Source organism: Neocloeon triangulifer, unplaced genomic scaffold (assembly GCF_031216515.1).
Source record: "Neocloeon triangulifer isolate White Clay Creek 2 clone unplaced genomic scaffold, ASM3121651v1 ptg000017l, whole genome shotgun sequence".
In the NCBI taxonomy this organism is placed as follows: Eukaryota; Metazoa; Arthropoda; class Insecta; order Ephemeroptera; family Baetidae; genus Neocloeon; species Neocloeon triangulifer.
Genome location: NW_026775559.1, coordinates 7,664,983 through 7,683,702, shown reverse-complemented (window position 1 = coordinate 7,683,702; position 18,720 = coordinate 7,664,983). Strand labels below are relative to the sequence as shown.

The 18,720-nt window shown below is 38.6% G+C and overlaps 5 protein-coding genes across 8 annotated transcripts in view; 3 read left to right on the top strand and 2 right to left on the bottom strand.

Annotated features, from left to right (window-relative positions):
• Positions 1-5,325: 5,325 nt before the first annotated feature.
• LOC132203791 (tetratricopeptide repeat protein 17) lies at positions 5,326-8,501 on the bottom strand. The gene is made up of 5 exons (XM_059631815.1): positions 8,088-8,501; positions 7,753-8,009; positions 6,767-7,672; positions 6,445-6,709; positions 5,326-5,821 (listed from the first exon to the last, which is right to left on the bottom strand). Exons 1-5 carry the CDS (start codon positions 8,190-8,192, stop codon positions 5,342-5,344), a joined length of 2,013 nt encoding a protein of 670 aa, XP_059487798.1. The 5' UTR covers positions 8,193-8,501; the 3' UTR covers positions 5,326-5,341.
• Positions 8,502-8,556: 55 nt separating this feature from the next.
• Positions 8,557-9,698, top strand: LOC132203794 (large ribosomal subunit protein eL39). Its single transcript, XM_059631819.1, has 3 exons — positions 8,557-8,698; positions 8,813-8,916; positions 9,554-9,698. Exons 1-3 carry the CDS (start codon positions 8,696-8,698, stop codon positions 9,600-9,602), a joined length of 156 nt encoding a protein of 51 aa, XP_059487802.1. The 5' UTR covers positions 8,557-8,695; the 3' UTR covers positions 9,603-9,698.
• A 929-nt stretch (positions 9,699-10,627) lies between these two features.
• Positions 10,628-11,805, top strand: LOC132203793 (peptidyl-prolyl cis-trans isomerase 5). The gene is made up of 4 exons (XM_059631817.1): positions 10,628-10,890; positions 11,018-11,225; positions 11,303-11,487; positions 11,584-11,805. The coding sequence occupies exons 1-4, from the start codon at positions 10,810-10,812 to the stop codon at positions 11,716-11,718; spliced, it is 609 nt and encodes a 202-aa protein (XP_059487800.1). The 5' UTR covers positions 10,628-10,809; the 3' UTR covers positions 11,719-11,805.
• Positions 11,806-11,820: 15 nt separating this feature from the next.
• LOC132203789 (exportin-5) overlaps positions 11,821-18,720 on the bottom strand; it is a 66,431-nt gene continuing 59,531 nt past the window's right edge. The window contains exons 1-13 of one of the 4 annotated variants that reach the window (XM_059631814.1): positions 16,552-16,696; positions 15,860-16,153; positions 15,562-15,792; positions 15,356-15,508; positions 15,149-15,301; positions 14,697-15,092; positions 13,464-14,624; positions 13,053-13,398; positions 12,914-13,002; positions 12,604-12,845; positions 12,304-12,541; positions 12,115-12,243; positions 11,821-12,063 (exon numbers count right to left, since the gene is read on the bottom strand). In XM_059631814.1, the coding sequence (XP_059487797.1) occupies positions 11,911-12,063; positions 12,115-12,243; positions 12,304-12,541; positions 12,604-12,845; positions 12,914-13,002; positions 13,053-13,398; positions 13,464-14,624; positions 14,697-15,092; positions 15,149-15,301; positions 15,356-15,508; positions 15,562-15,792; positions 15,860-16,132 (3,564 nt within the window). In that variant the 5' untranslated portion in view covers positions 16,133-16,153; positions 16,552-16,696 and the 3' untranslated portion in view covers positions 11,821-11,910. Of the gene's footprint in view, positions 12,064-12,114; positions 12,244-12,303; positions 12,542-12,603; positions 12,846-12,913; positions 13,003-13,052; positions 13,399-13,463; positions 14,625-14,696; positions 15,093-15,148; positions 15,302-15,355; positions 15,509-15,561; positions 15,793-15,859; positions 16,154-16,455; positions 16,697-18,720 lie in introns of those variants that run through there. The other 3 variants (XM_059631813.1, XM_059631812.1, XM_059631811.1) reach the window with 3 other exon arrangements.
• Positions 16,585-18,708, top strand: LOC132203792 (uncharacterized). Its single transcript, XM_059631816.1, has 9 exons — positions 16,585-16,695; positions 16,825-17,085; positions 17,146-17,216; positions 17,282-17,394; positions 17,464-17,579; positions 17,635-17,782; positions 17,834-18,084; positions 18,143-18,253; positions 18,311-18,708. Exons 2-9 carry the CDS (start codon positions 16,862-16,864, stop codon positions 18,594-18,596), a joined length of 1,320 nt encoding a protein of 439 aa, XP_059487799.1. The 5' UTR covers positions 16,585-16,695; positions 16,825-16,861; the 3' UTR covers positions 18,597-18,708.

Genomic DNA, 18,720 nt, shown 5'->3' with positions numbered 1-18,720 from the left:
CTGTAATCGCTCTTGATTTTTGGGCGAGAAACGGAGCAAAAAATCGCACGGCGAAGCTTGGAAATGTAATAACACGAAGCGGAGCCACTCACTCGCACACACATACACCCCACAAAGGGTCTCTGAATGTAGCCGATGACGTCACCACGCAAGGGGGTAGAATGGGGTTGAGCTGGGATAGATATAATGGCAATGACGCAAGCAGCGCAACAGCACCCTCGCGGGGGCTGACCCTGGCCTCCGCCGGGGTCTGGGGCGACCCGGACAGCCTTGGACGGCCTCGTAGACCTCAGGGGCGGTTGCCACCCCCGGGCGGAGGCGGCCGGAGGCGGCTTGAGTGCGATTAATAAAACAGAAGTAAATGGGCTCGCTTTCCCACGTGGGGATGTAACAATCAATGCACCGACGTCAGAGGCCGCTGGACCAATGAGAGCGCGCCTCCATTGAGGTTACTGGATATGGGTCTCAGTTCTCTACCCTTGGCGAGGTCCTACTTTTTGTACACGCCAGCAGCCCGAAGGATTCGCTCCTGCTCGTCGCCAGCTCCTGACCGAGGTAAGCTAGGGTCCTGGGAATCCTTCAAGGGCTTTTGCTGAACCTGACGCGGACACCGGGCCTTGGTAACAAGTGGCCATCCCTCTGTTCGGCTGCGGCGATGCTTGAAAGGTGAAATCTGTCACCCACCAATTCCCATCAATGGTATAGTACTGCATTTTTTTTATTTCAATAGAAAATTAAATTACATAATTAAAATAACTTTTCTCACATAAAATTTAAAAAATTAAATTTCTCAATTTTTTATTTTAAAATTAATTTTGCATAATTGCGTGATTATAATTTTTCTGAAAATTAACCTCAAAATAAACTGGTTCTTTACTTTAATAATATGGTACCATATTATTAATTAATTTCAGCTAATTTTAATTATTTTTTCTCAATATTTTTATCATACGGTAATTAAATTAAATTTTAATTTTGGATTTTTTTGTTGAGAATTCAAGGCTTAGTTATTTCAATAGTTTCCTTTATATTTATTTCTGAAATTATCATTTTATAGCTATTATTTGTAAATGGCAAATTGGCAAAGATTAACAGCCGGAAAAAACAATCAACTACAGATTTTTTTGGTCAACCAGCAAAATTTGCCGATTGACTGAACTCGATAGGGTGGAGGGTGTGCTGCGCCTAAGGGTGTCGTGTCGTTTGTTCTATAGATTCCGGTGGCGGCGGATTTGGCTGCAATTGCCAGAAAAGTCGTGCGCCCCGCCTGCACATGTCTGAAAAAATTTTGCCGAGCGAAAATCAATGGATTGGAACAAACGAGTTTGCAAATGTATTTGTATAAATGATGCATCCAGCAAGGCGATTAATAAGGACAGGGACCGTGTCCGTTAATTACATTGCACACCGCGTCAACTTTGCTCGCCGCCGTGGGGCTGAATAATTGTGTCGATACAGCGGGACCGACTACGTCATGACTTTGACGTCAATGCCGCCGCGCTCTCGCCCTCTCTCTTTCTCTCTCTCTCTCGCATCAACATACAGAGAGAGCCTGCCCAGCAACCCAGTGCACTTTTTCAATAGTGCCTAGGCAATTTGCTTTCTATTCACGCAAAATCAGAGCAAATCCGCAGTCAGGAGAAAACAGAATTTTCCACCACGCTGCCTCTTCGCTTCGAATGAATTTACACTATATAATCGGGGCGTCAGGTCTATTTATCGAGAGCAAATAATGGAAAATTAAAATTTATTGCAAATTGCGAAACCTCTTGGGTTATATTTTATATTTAAATAGAAAATAGAGCTGCAATCAAAGGAGATGAAATTCTCACATGCGCCTTACTCTTTTGATCAAATAGTTTGAAAAATATAATGTTTATAAGGACAATTAAAATCATTTTTATAAATAAAATGGGCCGCAAAATGCGAAATAAAAAAAAGCTTAAAAATCTATTTTTCTCAAATATTATTTTTTCAATGAAACAATTTAGTTTTTATTATTAAAATACTAGAATGATTTAATACATATTAAATTATTAAATTAATCAATTAATTAATGATAGTTTTTTCTTCTCTCAAAAAAATTTTATTACAGCTAGTCTAAACGCTTTCAAATATAGAATTTAAACAAACTTGCATTTTATTTATGTGAATTAAATAAGTACAAGGGTGAGACTTTAGTAATTTATGCTAAGCTGGAAGTTTAAATTTGAAATGCAAGCGGCTGGTGATCGTGTGCAGGAGAAAGAGCAATGCTCGCGTGGGGCGGTGGCGAAGCCCTGGTAAAAGGAGACCATACAAAATTATGTATCCTATTAAAAAGTATGTGAGCTCGATGTAAATCAGCTCAGGTGCGCTTTCCTGTGCTCAATTCGTGTCCACGTGCAATCTCCTTGCTATTGAATGAAATAGCCAAATCTATTGTAATTTAATAAACAAAAAATAAATAAATAACGAAATCAATAAACCCACTGAAGGAATGATAACAAAATTATTTTTTAAAGTGAAAAAAAATTATAGCTATTAAAAATAATTTTGTTACAAACACTCGGCAACGTCAAATGCACATTTTAAAATAAAGATACAGAGATGCATTTCTGACATGAAGCAAATCTATATTCGGTTTCTTTTAAAATCAATTAAATAATTATCATATTCAAATTAATTCCCTCAATATATTTTATTTCTCAATATTGGTCAACAAGAATTATGTATTTAATTATTTTATTTTTAAGGAATGCTCAAGGAAGGCACAAATAGCCATATGAATTGAGTTGCAACAATTTTTATAACTTTTAATTTAGCAATTTTTTTTTTTAAATTTAATTTTAGCATTTCAAAAATCACAATTTATAATGTTCAGTAATTTTTTTATCCATCTTTTTTAATAATAATAAAAAAATGTTAAGGAACTTTTGTAAAATCTGATCAACTTTGCAATTATGAAATGATTTTTTAGGAAGAAGCGCACAGAGTTCACTCTTGTCGGTCTTTGCTGTGTCATAAAAGGATTAAGTCGGTGTTACAAGAAAACCGTTTAGCCTCCTTCGCGCGCCGAGTGCTCGTGAACGCACCCATGCAACGCAGCACCCCACTGGAAAGAAGCCGGGGTGCGTGAGGCTAGTGCGGGCGCGAGGCGCCGATATGGCACATGAATACATAAATTCGCACGCACAGTCGGCCAGCCGGTGCGCGGCCAACGTGTGTGTTTGTCAGTCAGTCGCAGGTAAATACATAGAGCGCTGCAGCGAAAGAGGACAAAAGAGGGTGAAGGAAGCCAAATTAATTCGACCAAAGATAGGGGTGAGAAGCAATGGCGTGCTATAAAACAGAAAGCGTCATTTGCTTATGTTTAATCGCGACCGAAACCTGCAGCAGTGCGGACCGACCGTCACACTGCCGCTCCCGGCTCACACCTTCAGCAAGCACCTGGTGAGGTTTTCCCTCCTTCCTTCCAACACGAGTGAGATAAGTTTACATTCGACGCCAGATCCGGTGAAAATTTCGCTTTAATTTATTACTTCTCTCTGATTAATATTTTTAATTTTATTTGTCAATGAAATCGTATCAAATTTTCCCACTTTTATTTCAAAAAATTAATTTGATTTGAGACAAAAAGAGATTTAATAATTATTAAAAAGTAGTGGGAATCGGGTTGGAAATTTAAGATTTCCATTTTTCAACTATATATATCAGCTGCTTCCACCAAGTCAAAATTAATTTTGTTTATTTGTCAAAATTAAATTATTGAAAGAACAAAAAACAACAATAATTTTGAAATTTAAAAAAGTCCACTACTATTTGATAATCTGTACCTAAATTTCAATTTGAAACTTTTTAGCCTTTAAATCAATTCATTGCTATACCGTAATCACATATTTGCTAAAAAAAAGTGGGTACACATTTTAATTCATTAATTTTTTTTAAAGAGCTATGTTTTCTTGGACATTGAAATCAACAAAAAAATATTATTCGCTCTAGTTTTTTCCGTAACGCGCGTCTATCAAGTTCATTGAATTATAGTTTGCAGGATTTTTCCACATATTTTTATTGTTTTTTAGAACTATGAAAAAAATACATATCGTCGTTGTAAGACGGAAGAAAGAAGCATCGTAAAAAATATGACTATGCACGGGAGCTGCTGGACACTGCACAAGATTAGACTTTGCAAACTCTTGTGCGTGTGACAGCGGCTATCGTTGGCTAGTACTTAACCATCACGGTGCCGCATGAAAAATGAAGAATTTACAAGAAACTTGTTGTTATTTTATTCTTGAAAAAAATAATTTAAAGAAAATTTAATTTAATTAAACCAGTCAAAACTTGTGGGTTCTATACTCCTCACAAATTTTTTACAAAATTGGAATTTGGAAGGTTTCGAGTTTTGGCTACTTTTCCGACTTCAGAAATTTAAGTTCCGTTAGGAATTTACTATGCTTTCTGCAACAGTAAAGCAGTGCAAAGTAAAATTATTAAAATTAAAGAATTAATTGTACAAAAAACTTTTGAAGAATGAATTTCATAGTGACTATGTTTCCATTTTTCAATTTTTTTAGAAAATGTCTTTTACAAAAATTCCGACGTACATTTAAAATAGTATAAAAAATTCATGTAATTGTGTCAAGATTTTACACATAAAAATTTTTGATTTTTATATTTTGATTGAAAAGACTAAAATGTAAACCTCCTGAGCAAATCAGATAAAAATCATAGTTTCACCGTCCTTGACCGAGCTAGAGAGGATAAAATGCGCTTGCCAAAAATTGCATAAGAACGTGGCGCGTGGCAAGGACGTGTGTTCAAGAGAAATGCAAATTTGCTTAGAAGGTAATTCTATTACCCCATACATAAATGTATTATAAAACCTTAGAAGTAATAATTTTTAAACCTGTGTCGAGTTTCACAGGGGCCACCCAAGTGGGGCTTCTCCGCGCGCAGGCAAGCAGTCGCCTCTGCGAGCAGTGACATGTGTCTCGCAACCACTGCAGGGGCTTCTCGCCAGAGGATATGTCACCGCGGCCGCTGCAATAATCAAATTAAGGCCCTTCAGGGGCATCGTCAACGCGAGAAAGCCAGGTGTAAAAAATTTACTCCCTTGTCTGAACCTCATTTGAAAGTGGCACCTGCGACCACATGAAAAATTGCTTCCTTCCTAGAAACTGGACACCAATAATTTTTTTACCAGAGTTTCTGTGTTACCCGTTTGTCTACTTGCAAAGGAACTAATTTTATTTTATAAACTTTTGTATGCTCAGGCAAGGCATGTTTTGAATTTAAATATTTGGATAAAAGAAGGAATTTATATATGAAAAAATATTTGTGAAAATTTTTGCTTGGACTATCATTTATTTTTGGTCAGTTTGATGCACTGTTTGAGATTTGGCATGGACATCAGTTCGTCGTCATCACTTGCGATTTCGCTTTCGCAGAACTCTTTTTCATGATAGAGAATTCTAATATGGCACTCAAGATTGTGAGCAATGGAACGCAAAAGGCCTCTTGGCCGGTTCAGGAAGGCCTGCTGCAGGTGCAGTTTGGCATTTTTCAGGTCGCCCCTTTGCAGGTACAGTGACGAGAGAAGCATGTTGCCACCAACGTCGCTCATGTTTGATTCAATGCCTCGCAGCGCCAGGTAAATTGCGCCGTCCGAGAGGCCCATGCTCATCAGCATTGATGACATTGCCGTCAGAGGAACGACAGCATCTTCCTCTGGGGACTCCAAGAGAGAGGCCAAAAAGCACTTTGTGGCTAGGCGGAGCTCCCCGCGTGCAAACCAGTAAAGGCCTGCAAACGAACGGAGAAGATACCGCGAACACAGATCCTGAAATGATATGAAATAACTCGAATAACTTTTTAGACACTTTCATTAGTATTTTATTTACTTCCTTTTCCCTAATTTACTGTTCGACTGTGTCATATTTTTTATTTATTCCAAAGTTGAATTAGATGATTATATTGGTATATAAGAGATAAAAGGATGTTTTAATTAATTATTTAATAATAAAAGATACGGCTCATAGTTTTATTGATTTTGTTTTTAAATTCCTTATTCTTTAGTTACTTATTTTGATTTCTTACTAATACGAATTCTCATATATGAAAAAACTTTTTCCCAAATTTGGTATTGCAGGAAATTACATTTTTTATTCTATGAAAGTAAAAAGCAACTTAATAAGAATTTGGATATCTCAATATAATAAAGAAATTAAGATTAGCTCTGGAGTGGCATCAATTTTTGGAAGATTTCTCAATTGTCTTTTAAAATTTCAGGCTTCCCCATTTTCATCATATAATATTATTTCTTTTGCGAAAAAAAAATAAATATAATATGGATCCAACAAACAGTATAGCAAATTTATGATTTAATTTCATCTCAACTAGAATCAAATTTCAGCTGATTGTGTGTCCGGAAAAAAATACAGGAGAAACAAAACAAAAACCTACTTTTTCCAAAGCAGAATAGATTCGTTGGCCAAGCTCTTCGTCAGCTTCAAGCTCCCCATTAACAAACTGGCGCAGGTGTTTCATCAGCACTGGTTGTGCTTTAAGTTTGTTTGCCTTTCCGGGTGAGAAGAATTGATTCATCACATGATTAGGAACTTGAGGAAACTTTTTTCGAAAATCCTCCTCACACACAGGAGGATGCCACGGTAGAGGGTGGTTCTCACCGCTCTTCAGGCCGAGATCTTCGTTTAAACAACTATATATTCTTAAAAATAAAAATATCTTAGTAAGCTAAGTTAATACAACTTAATAGTTTAATTACCTGTCTTCAAAAGAAGAGTGCAAAATGGAATATTCAATGTCTTCCGTTGAAAGGCATTCTCCATCTAATGGATTCGGCTTTGTCTCCACTCTCTTCTCAAAGTCCATGTTGTCTGACAATGTTTGTACCATTTCCATCAAATTTTTCAATCTATCGTCTAACTCAAGAATTCTTGTGCCGACCTCCGTGCCAAGATTCTTTTCCGCTATGTTTGTAATGGCCCTGTACTTGTTGATGAGCCCCTCTATGTGCGTTTTTTCCTGTTTGAGCAAACTGGCGTCTTCTATGTCATTCAGCAGCTCCTGCAGCCGGTCCATGGCCTCAGTCAGCGCCTGGCTAATGGATGCATGACACTTGACGGAATGCAGATTCCGTTGGACCAAACTGAGACTTTTGTCCAGCTTGAGGGCGTTTTCGTAGCACACAATTGCTTTTTGGTAATCTCCGATGACTGAGTAAATGTTGCCCAGGGTCCAGTGAGATTCAGGGTCGTAGGAAGAGTGGTCGATGGCCGCGTGCAGAATGATGGCGGCCTCGGCTGAGCGTTTTGACTGATGGAAGACGTTTCCGAGATGGAGGAGACCAATGTGCTTGTTGTTTGCAGGAGAGTGAAAGAGCGAATGGCGGATGCAGTTGATGGCCTGCTGGGCGTCACCTTTGGCCCTCCAGAACAGGGTGGCCAGGTTGTACAACTCCCAGGAGGACTGGTTGACTTGAAGGTGGGCAGCCACTTGGTGTCCTATGCAGTCGATGCTCGACAAGGGAAAAAGGGTCTTCTCGGGACTCATTTTCAAAAGAGACCGATCTTGCATGGCCAACAGGTGCTCGTAAAATTTCATGCTGAAGTTGAGAGGGGCGCACTCCGGAAAATCATCACCATTTTCTACATTGCCAGTCAAGATTGTACTGTAAAAATAATTTTGATTTAAAAAAATCATTACACAATTATGAAAATTTTAATTTTATTAATTTTAATTGTTATTTACTTATAGTCATTGCCAGCTAAGGTGGAACTGATGTAAAAATTGCAGTCCTCAATGGGAATGGCTGATTTGCACTCCAAAGGTTGCATTGTCGCTTGTGATAGCTTGGAATAGGTGTTGTAGTACTTGTTGGTCTCCTCGACGTACTTTGATTTTGTTGCAATGAGACGAGTAAGGTTTTCAATAGACATCAATTTTTTCTCCAGCTCCATAAACCCCACAAGGTCATCAGGGTTTTTCATGTCAAACATAGTGTCGTCCTTGAAAATAAAGATTAATTAATATTTGCAAAAAAATCGCAACATTAAATATTATCGAATTTTGCAATAAATTTTTACTTTTGCTTGGATTCGTCCTCTTTCAGTGACGATCCAGTGCGTTGACGCTGACGTCTCCAAGGTGAAAAGTGCAAATGCAACAGAGCTGAACACGACGAACAGCATATCGCATCAAATACAGGGGCTTCCTTTGCGAAATCTAAAAATCCGCGGGGTCGTTGCCGAGGACAACAAACTGTTGATATGCTGGCAGTGGACAGCAGTCACCCAAGTCTCAGCTTTTTTCCAAAAATTATGTCGCACCCATCAACCCACGACATGCAAGCAAGTTTGCCATCGTAATCACTTGGCCATCGCAAAATCTTGGGTCCAACGGTTAGTGGTAAACATTAAAATTATTCAAGTTTCGTCAAGATTTTCAGTTCCTGCTTGTTATCCGCTCGGAGCTCGGAGGAGGTGAATGAGCGGAGAACGTGCTCTGATTGGTTGAAAACCTTCTACTAACCGATCGCTGATTGGCTGTATGATAAGATATGATCCAAGGAAGTTTGTTGTAAAATTCAAAATTTCCCTCTTTCCCTCGCTCCTTGGTACCCTTGTGGGCGTGGGCCCGGCCTAGTGTGACGTCACATTCCTCTCGTGTTTTTGTTTGGTAGTCGACGTGAAACATGGTTAGTAATATTCTTTTGAAAATCCTTATTTTTCGCGATCATCTTCATAATTACGCACGATCTGTTTCGCACATGTTAATATGCATATTCTAATGTGTCAACTTTTTATTATAGTCGGCTCTCAAGACATTCAGGATCAAGCAAAAGCTTGGAAAGAAGTTGCGGCAAAATCGTCCCATTCCTCAATGGGTTCGTCTCAGAACTGGCAACACCATTCGGTATGAAACCCTTAATTTATTAATTATTTGTGATAAATTTTGACTGTCGGTCATACGACTCCAGCGATATTAATCCTGCTAATTATTTTTGAGGAAATATTTTTGCAACATCGTTCTATATAAATATTTATGAACATGCGAACATGCACCTTTTTTTTGTTTGATTCAGTAGGTTGTTGAGGATTTCGAAATTTTTTTTTTTTTAAATGAACCACAGCAGCTATATTATAATATATTATTAATGGCTTTTTATCATTACAAACCAAATGTTTATTGCAGATGACTTTGTTGAATGTTTGATTAATGATTTTCCTGCGATTTGATTCATTAGGAAGTCATTTATTAGATTTTACGCTTTGCTCATGCTCATGCTCAAAATAATTTTAACTTATGGATGGTTAAAGAAAAGAACCTCAATAATTATGCCGTATTATAGTAAATGAACTTCAGAGGCCCTTTGGAAGGCCTTACAATTTACAGCAATATCTTGAAAAAGTCGTACACGAGAATTTCCATTTTTTCAATTCTATTGTTACAAATTATAAATAACATATGATTATAAATTAAAAAATATAAAAATATCTTATGCATTAACTAATATGGAAATTTGACTAACATTTATGATTTTATTTTGCAGTTACAACGCCAAGAGGCGTCACTGGAGAAGGACGAAGCTGAAGTTGTAAATTTCTGAAGATGCAATGGTTGCATCCTCAACAAGCAACTTAAATCTAATGTCATTTTTCAGTTAATAAACTTTATGGACTACACCGTAAATTAAATTCTTGCTTCACAATTTTTATAAACGTAAACCCCAACAAAATAGTGAGTAGTAAAATATAAAGTAGCTAAAAAAAAAAAATCGCTTTAAAAAGTCAGCATTGGTTTTATGCATTGGCTTATCCAAATTTACATTTACTTGAAAATATTAATTTCGCACTCGCAAACTTCACCATTGAAAGGAACAAAAACAATCAGTCACCATACAGATTGATACAGATAAATAAGTTATTTTTAGGTTTTTCAGAAGGCCCGCTGAACTTGTTTGCAATATTTTAATGCTGATTTCACATAAAAGATTAATATTTAACAATGCGATTGAAGTGTGCACAGTTATTTTATTAGGTTAATTTCTACAACCAAAATGAAATAGTAAGATAAGTTGTATCTAAAAAAACTTAAACAGCAACAGAAATTAAAATTTTTAATTAATAACTTTCAAAACATTTTAAACATATATAACTTATCACAAAAGAGTTTCCTTTAAGAGGTTTCTATAGTGTAGGTGAAAGTGATTGCAATTCGATTGCATTTCACAACAATAAATTTTAATATTACGCATTCAATTGAAATAATTGACACAATCATAGCTTGTCTTGTCTCCCGGAAGGAGCTTTATTTCTTTTAGAATAAAATTATAACACTGGAAACAGCCGCTGTTTTGGGCTTAACAATGAATTGCGGCGCAAATATGTTAGGGTGTTAAAATGTTTTTATTGGCTAATAAACGCAGCTCTCCTATCAGAGCGTGCACTTACGCGACAAATTTACTAATCACCTCAGCTGTCAGCATCCGCAGCTGCGGTTCTATGTACTATTTTTGCTGCCGCCACGAGCTGTCAAACCTTTGCAGATAAAATTAGACCAATCAGAAGCCATTGACACCGAGTCACATGACCAATAGCTGTAGGGTACGTGTTCCGCACGACTAACCAAAAACTTTGCGGTGCCGGTGGTTGACCTTCGAGCTCTCTTAGCAGCAGCATAGCATCTAGCATCTCCCTTCTTTTTCCTCTCCACATCACAAAAGCTGCTGTTGCTAGGGTAGGCCGTTAATCTGCCCTGAACCCTAGCGAGTCAGTCCCTGAGCTCTTGCCACAGAAGTCGGGTGCCATGAAGCTTTTCGCCTCCGTGTGCTTTTTGGTAGCGTTTTCCTGCGTGCAGGCAGACAACGGCCCCAAAGTTACTGATAAGGTATGGAAAAAAGAATTATATTTCAAACTTTTGGGTTGTTATTCTGGGTATTTAAAAATATTCAAATAAAATTCATGGCATATAATATATTACTGAGACGAGACCAAATTAAATTGGCTTTTCACAGGTCTGGTTTGACATTGAAATTGGCGGCTCCCCTGCTGGTCGCGTCGAAATCGGACTTTTTGGAGGCACCGTTCCCAAGACTGTCAGAAACTTTGTCGAGTTGGCAAAGAAGGATGTTGGAGAGGGCTACAAGGGCAGCAAGTTCCACAGAGTCATTAAGGACTTCATGATCCAGGGCGGAGACTTTACTCGTGGAGACGGAACCGGAGGTAAGAAATCAATTTTTGTTTGTTTACATGCACCAAAAGTATGATTAACTAATTCCATTTTTATTTTTGGTTTGTAGGTCGCTCAATTTACGGAGAACGGTTTGAGGATGAAAACTTCAAGCTCAAGCACTATGGTGCTGGATGGCTCTCGATGGCCAACGCTGGTAAAGACACCAATGGATCTCAGTTCTTCATCACCGTCAAGCAGACCCCTTGGCTCGATGGACGTCACGTTGTCTTTGGAAAAATTATCAAGGGCATGGTAATGAGGCTCACATATTTACTTATCTTATTTCACATATTCAACCATGCGACTGTAATAAAATTTTTATAATTTGTTAATCTGTGTTTGTTTCAGAGCGTTATTCGCAAGATTGAAAGCACCAAGACCAACAGAAATGATCGCCCTGAGCAGGATGTTGTCATCAAGAACTGCGGAGCTGAAACTGTTGAGACTCCCTTCTCTGTGGATAGAGAAGATGCTACTGAATAAATCCCTCAAGAATAATTTTTTTTTGTAAGCTTGTTTTGCGTACACAAATAATTAGCAGCACAATGTTTAAAACGTTTTATAAGAAAATCAGGTGTTTAATTTATGATCCATGAAACAAATATTTATATATGCTTGATATGAAATTTTTTAATTAAGAGTGTAAGTAGTTAAAATAAAAAAATCTAAAGTAATTTAAGAGTCTCCAAATAAAACATCCAAAGCATTGTGTTGAACATCATTGCCTTCCAGCATAGCAGATGAAGCTTTCATTTTTCTCTCAATGGGAGGTAGATCCTTTATGCTGACTTTCTTTTTGAAGAGCTTACTGGTCCCTTCATTGGTAATCTATGAATGGAGTTCAGTTGACTTATGAACAATAAGAAAGCAACAATTTACCTTCATTGAAATTTTACGAAAAGCATCTCGGACAACTTTCTCTTTTTTGCCAACTTTTGGAGCATTCAAGATCTTTTCGTCTAGACGATTAACATCATCTACGCTTGTTCCAGGAATGCTCAACAAAATCTAATGAATATTAATTAATTCATTTTGAATTCCATTATTGTGGTGCAAATTTTATTTTACCTCTCTTAAAACTGGATATCGTTGCCGCATTAAGTCGTAAATGGAGGCGCCTAGGTGAGTGAATCCCATATTGGCGGTTTCATGTTCACCCTGAACCTCGAGACCGTGCAGAATGGAGCAAATTATGTGAGAAGCGGCTTGGTCAGACAACTTATTCTCAGAAAACAACAATTTCACCAGAGGGAGGGTTAGTTGCACAGCTCTCTGGGAAATCGTGTTGTCAGACCAGGAGAAAGACCTAAAATTTGCAATCAAACATAATATATCAAATAAAAAAGTAGATACCAATTTTTTTCTTACCTTAAGATGCAGACAAACATCGACTGGCAAATAATATCAGTTGCAAGCATTTGTCGGCCCAAATCACTAATGACTTCTGAACTTTTCACATTAATGGGTCCACTATCCATGGCAACATCCATAATGTCATCAGATACAATTGCCAGGCCTGGACTAGACCCGATGAGCACGGCCCTCAGCAGGTCGAAGTACTCTCGTGTCAGCAGTCTATTGAGATTGTCCTCCAAAACTGCCTCACAGCACTAAAAAAAAAAAAAAAATTGATAAATCAAAAAAAAATGCAACCTATATTACGCTATATTATTAATACCTGAGCATCGCAGGTTTCAGGGTTTTCAATTTCTCCGTTATCGTAGAGGCTAGCAATGTGCTGCCACTTATTGGTCAGTCTTTGGAACACTAGAAATGTGAATCAATTAAGGAAAGTTAAATTTTTTAGCGAATCTTACTGTATGGGCAAATGGATGATAGAACGGGAGTCAGAATTTGATAGTAGCTCGAAGGGCATGATGAGATGAATGACTTCAAGAATGGACGAATGAGGGACCTCAGCCTGTAATCGGGCACAGGGTCAAGGTCTGTAAATGCGCTTGAAACCAAATTCTCAGTTAGCATAGGAATGCTGTAAAAGTCGTGGCCAAAAGAAACCCCTGCGGCTCCGAGAATGAGGTAGCAGTGCTCGTGCAGGGTGGTTAAAAAGTTTTGCATTCGCTCAAGAGGAGACTGAGGCTTTTGTTCGACGGACTCTGCTAAGGTCCAAGCCATGCTGGCTCCAAGAGCATTTCTCCTTGACTCCTGCCAAAAAAATAATAAAAGAATATATTATAAAAATAAAAATAGCCTTTAATTTCTTTTATTACCTCAACCATTTCGTGAGCCTTTCGGTAGCCCTCAGAAAGTGCAGCTAAAGCTTCTGGTTTCCAGAGATCATTCAAAGTCTTGCAAAGGGCCAGCAACTGAGGTAAAAGAGGCAAGAAGTGTGGCGTTGCTGGATTTCTCTGCACGGGAATCCCAGCAGGCGTTTGGTAAGCAATAAATCCACCTTTCGATTGAAGTTCGGGATCAGTTGGCCACAGACATCTTCTAGTAATTGCAAACAGCAATTTGGTGCAGCGCATAATCTGAGAGCGATTTTGTCCGTTGGTGTCTTCAGTGCTGGGTTCAACGGGTGGTCTGTCCAGGCCAACATACGACATAAACGTGCCCACGTTGCTGAAGATAGGACCTAAGGAGATCCAGAGAGAAGAGATCGGCTCCATAATTTCGGAGATGAAAATAGTTTGACGCTGGTAGTCGTTGAAGTGGTTGCTCACTAAAATTAGCGCCTCCTGCAGTGTGACTATTTCCAGTTGAGAGAGTTGGTCTGGCGCTTTGGCCAAGTTGTTGAAGGTGACTTTGATTTCGTCAAACAGTGGAAGCAGAAGTAAAGGGTACTTTTGAGCAAGTTTGACCATCAACGAGGCGGCATGTCTTCTAACGTTTTTCACTGCTCTCGTCCTCCGATCTTTGGTCTGTCCAGGAAGGGAGAAAACCAGGGCGGAGAAAATCTTCTGCAGAACTTGCGGCAACATGGCAGCACAAGATTGGTCCATACTGAGGAACACAAACAGAGCAGAAATGCTCGAGAGCAGGAAAGACATGATAAAAGGATCGTTGTTTTCGTATTGCAGACACTCGTTGATCAAGTTGAGTCCTGCAGCTGGTGAGGGACGCGTTACACAGTGCAAGATTTTGTTGAGTACCGAGTCCAAAACTATGGTTACAGCTTCCCATTCAATCACCAGAGGTGTCAGAATGGTGCACACTGTGGGTGGATTTTTTGACATAACCGTCCTCAAACACCTACTGGCACATTCAAACGCTTCTAATGGCAGAATGAGGGTGACTTGGTGCAAGCATTCTTGGACGTCGGCCCGGAATCGGTGAAAAAACGTCAAAAATTCTTCTTCGCTGTCAAAATCCATGGTAGCGTAAACCGACGAAGCACATTCAATGTGTCCAGGTACACCAATTTTCATGCACTGAAAAATTTATATTTAGTCACGAGTAGTTCATAAAAAAAAAAAAAAAAAAACAAGTAGAAAATCCCAAACCTTTGGCACTGCTAGTTCGATCCATCTCTTGGCATACTTGATGAATTCGGGATTTTTTGATAAATGATCGTTTTTGAAGAATGAGGCCCATAAGGAATTGCACTCCTTGGTAATGACCTGGCTTGGGTGTTGGGTGAGGAGCATGAGCACCTCCAGGAAAACGCCAAAGTTAGCTGGCACTGACGAGTTTGGATCTTTGGCCAGCAGATACTGCATCTGTGATCCAAGACCAGTGACCACCTGGGTCAAAAGTTTTAGGAACAGGTACGATGGCTCATTCGGTGGGCAGCTCAGGGCTCTTTCTGCAGTCATGCAAATGCACTCCATGGTGTGTGGACTTTGTAGGAGAAGAACGGCAAACAGACGTTCTTCACAGGAACCTTTCCTGTTTAAAATCTAGAAATAAAATTGTTTTGAACAGGTGAATTCTTCAAACTCAAATTGTGTCTAACCTGGACAAGACATTCAGCTGCGGCATATAACACAGGTTCGCTTTGAGAGTCTTTCAATAATGCACACAATGAGTGCAGAAGCTGCCCATCGTCATATACCAACGTTGAGGACGAAACCCATTCGACAAAAGCGCTTAGTGTTTTTAAAACAACCTAAATATTTTAATTTCAATTAATTCAAATAAAATATCATTTAGTACAATTTACCTCACAGAGTTTCAGGGGAACTTTATTGTTCTCCGCATTTCCAATGAGCTTTAAATTTTTGTTAATGATTTGCAAGAAAAATCTAAAGATGCTCTCCATGTTGGCATTCAAGGCTTGGTGTATGTCCTTCCTTCTCTGGTTTGATTCGAGGGTCTGTTAAAAATTGAGTCAAATTTAAAGGTTTTCACGAGGTGATTGAAAATTGCCTGCAAAACAGCCACATCCTCCGCCAAGCGTCTGAAAACCAACAGAGCCAGCTCTGCTTGGGTGGGCCCGAGACTGCACAACTTGTCCATCTCCATGAGGAAACTGGGCCACTGCTGCGGCCACTCTCTTTTGACCATCTCAACAATCAGCCTTGAGATCCCATCCTTTATGTGCGGCTGCTCTTCAAACATTGGAAGGGTCCCCTGACGCATAAGGGCCATGCTGCTTTCCTGAAATCAAATTTGTTATAAAGCTACATACATATGTATTTTTTTTTAAAGAGGATAGTCAGCAAACCTTGATGAACACTTTCTCGTCCAGCGAGAGTACGTTCCATCGGTGTCTGATGCAGTGCTCCATCAGCTGCAAACCAAAGTGTCTAATGATGGCTGGATTTGGCAGCTGGGCCAGCAGTTGTCCGCATTGTGCACACAGAGGAGACGTCTCTTTAAACTGCTCGCAAGCCTCGTATGCCTCTCGTCTCTTTGCCATGCTGGCGTTTGGATCCAGAGACACTTCCACAGCGCCGATCAGTTGCACACAAAGTTGATGAACCGCAGCCTGGTCCATTTTACAGCGCTCACAATCAGGCTAGAAAAGAAGCAGTTTGAATATTACATATAATTTTTAGGTGGGTAACGAAATAAATTTCAAATCATACATATACATTAAAATATTTATCTGTAATTTTATGTATCATAAAATATTGTGATTTAATAAGTAAATAAAAGTTCATTATAATTTAATAGACGATAGCATAATGCATTCAGCCCTGGGCAAATTTTTTAATGTGCATGGCTGAAAGTTATACATAAACAGTCTACTTTTCTTAGCTTTTAAACGCTATATAATGGAGCAAAGACCACAGTTGAATACATTATTGTGCAGTTTACCTGTTTACTTACACGATACAACCAACAATCACAAGTTATTAATATTATATTTTGAACTACTTTAGTAGCAAGATTGCAAAAACATGCGAATTTTACCGGTCGATTAGTTTATAGCTGTGCGGCTGCGGCAGCCGGCGGATGAAAAGTGGGCGGAACCTCTTTGGAAGTTGCCCGGCTTTTTTCGTTTGTTTTTTGTTTACATTTTTGGCAGATTGACACATGTGCGTACTGCGTATGAAGGTGATACAGATTTTTGGAAAATTATTTTGACGTTTTCTAATAATCAACCTATTGTTTGAATAATTTTGAGCACTTATTATAATGAGATTTTTTTAAGGATTTTCTCTTATTTCCTCTTCATTATTCTAGGTGGTGCGAAACACGATAGAAAATTTTTGCCTGAGCCATGGGTGATGAAGCGATTGCAAACACCTCTTTAGCAAAAGAGAACGATTTCAGTGCGACAGCAGTTGATTTGTTCAAGTATTTCATAGGATACTCAAATGGAATTCTGAACACTTTTGGCCTCAAGTTGCCTTATGAAAGCAGACCAAAGAAGCTTTCGGAAATCCATGGCATGATAGGTCCAGGACTGGAATTCAATGTTCAGCAAATAGAGAAAAACATGCAGTAAAAGCGCATAAAATTAATTAAATATAATTAGATTTTTAAATCATCTGCACATTTCAGACCTTCTATGCTAGACGTTGACGGAGAAATCCCAACGTTTAAAATTGATATCCAAGGAGCTGCACAGCCAAGTATAATAAACTCTATAATTTATTTTTACATATTTGGATACTCAAAACACATATTAACATTCTAGAGGTCTTCCAAAGACCAATGCAAGAGGACATTGACTCACTTAAGTCTCTTAAATGGGCCAACAGCCATGTGAAGGAAAAGTACTACACAATCCAGTACCATGAAAAACTTTGGGTATTTTTTATTTTTTTTTTTTTATTTAAATTTTCCTTTATTTAATTGAAACTATTTTGGTATGTACAGATCAAGAGTAATCCTCAGAGCAAGCAAACTGATCTAGACTTGAACCCCTTTGGTGACTACATCATCCATATCAGGGTTCACAAGCCTTTCAAGAATGAGCCGAAGGTTAAGAAGTCGTAAGTAATGTGACTTTCAAGAAATAAATTCTAAATTGAAAATGACTAAAAACAGTTTAAAGCTGTCCACCCAAGAGGACGTGTTGGTTCTGTCCAGTCAGAATTTGAGTGTCCTGAAAGACGTCATTTGCTGTCCCAACGACTTCTCAACCTGTGGAGACAAAACTGACGAACCCTCGAGGATTGATATGCTTTATGCAAAGGTTTGATTGAAAATGTCTTAAATTTACGTTAATTAACTCACACATTAACAGAACCTGTTTCCCTCTGGCTTCTTTTTCATCGAGAACACATTTTACAATGATACCAGGAAGACGACTAACCTTGACTACAGCAAAGTTATTCGAGAATGGGCTGCAATGAATCCTAATTTTCCTCCAACTGACTTTAAAGTGGATTCAATGGAAAATGTCACATTCAGAGAGCTAAAGCTGAAAATGGGTTACCCTTATCTTTACAAGCATCTCGGTGCTTGTGAGCATATCATTACCTTCCTCAATGCCAAGTATTATCACGGAAAAGAATTGAATAAATTAAACTTCATTATTTTTCCATACTTGTAGACTGCTGAACAGGCCTGACAACTTGAACTCTAAATACTACCCAATGAGAAAGATTCCATTTGGCCAAGCAACCCAAAAACTTTGCATCATGTGTGGCTACTTCAATGCCACGTAAGTGTGCCAAAATTTTAACTTGGTTAAAATTGAAAATTTCACGTTTTATTCCAGTTGGGTGACTGTCGGCAACGAGTTTGTGCCTCATGATCCTGCTTTCTTTTGTGAACATTGCTTCCACTCGTATAACTTTGTTGATGGAAAGCGAATCTGCAACTTTACTAGCTACCCTCTAATTGATGGCAAGAATTTCCCTAAGAACCTTGAGCCCAAGATCACACCTGCGCCCCGTCCAGAGAACAAAGGGCAGGCGCACCCACTGCTCTTTACACCGAGAAACCTTCACAGGGAGCTTTTGGTTAACACTGAGTCAGTGTACCCCACCGCCGACGAACAATGATCTACTTTTCTTGAACACATTTTTTATTTTTATAAATAACTGATCGCTGTAAACCTTAAAAAGGGTTATGTAAGTGATAATAAAAAGGAAATAAAGGCAGTGAGTCCCAAGTACAAAATTATAG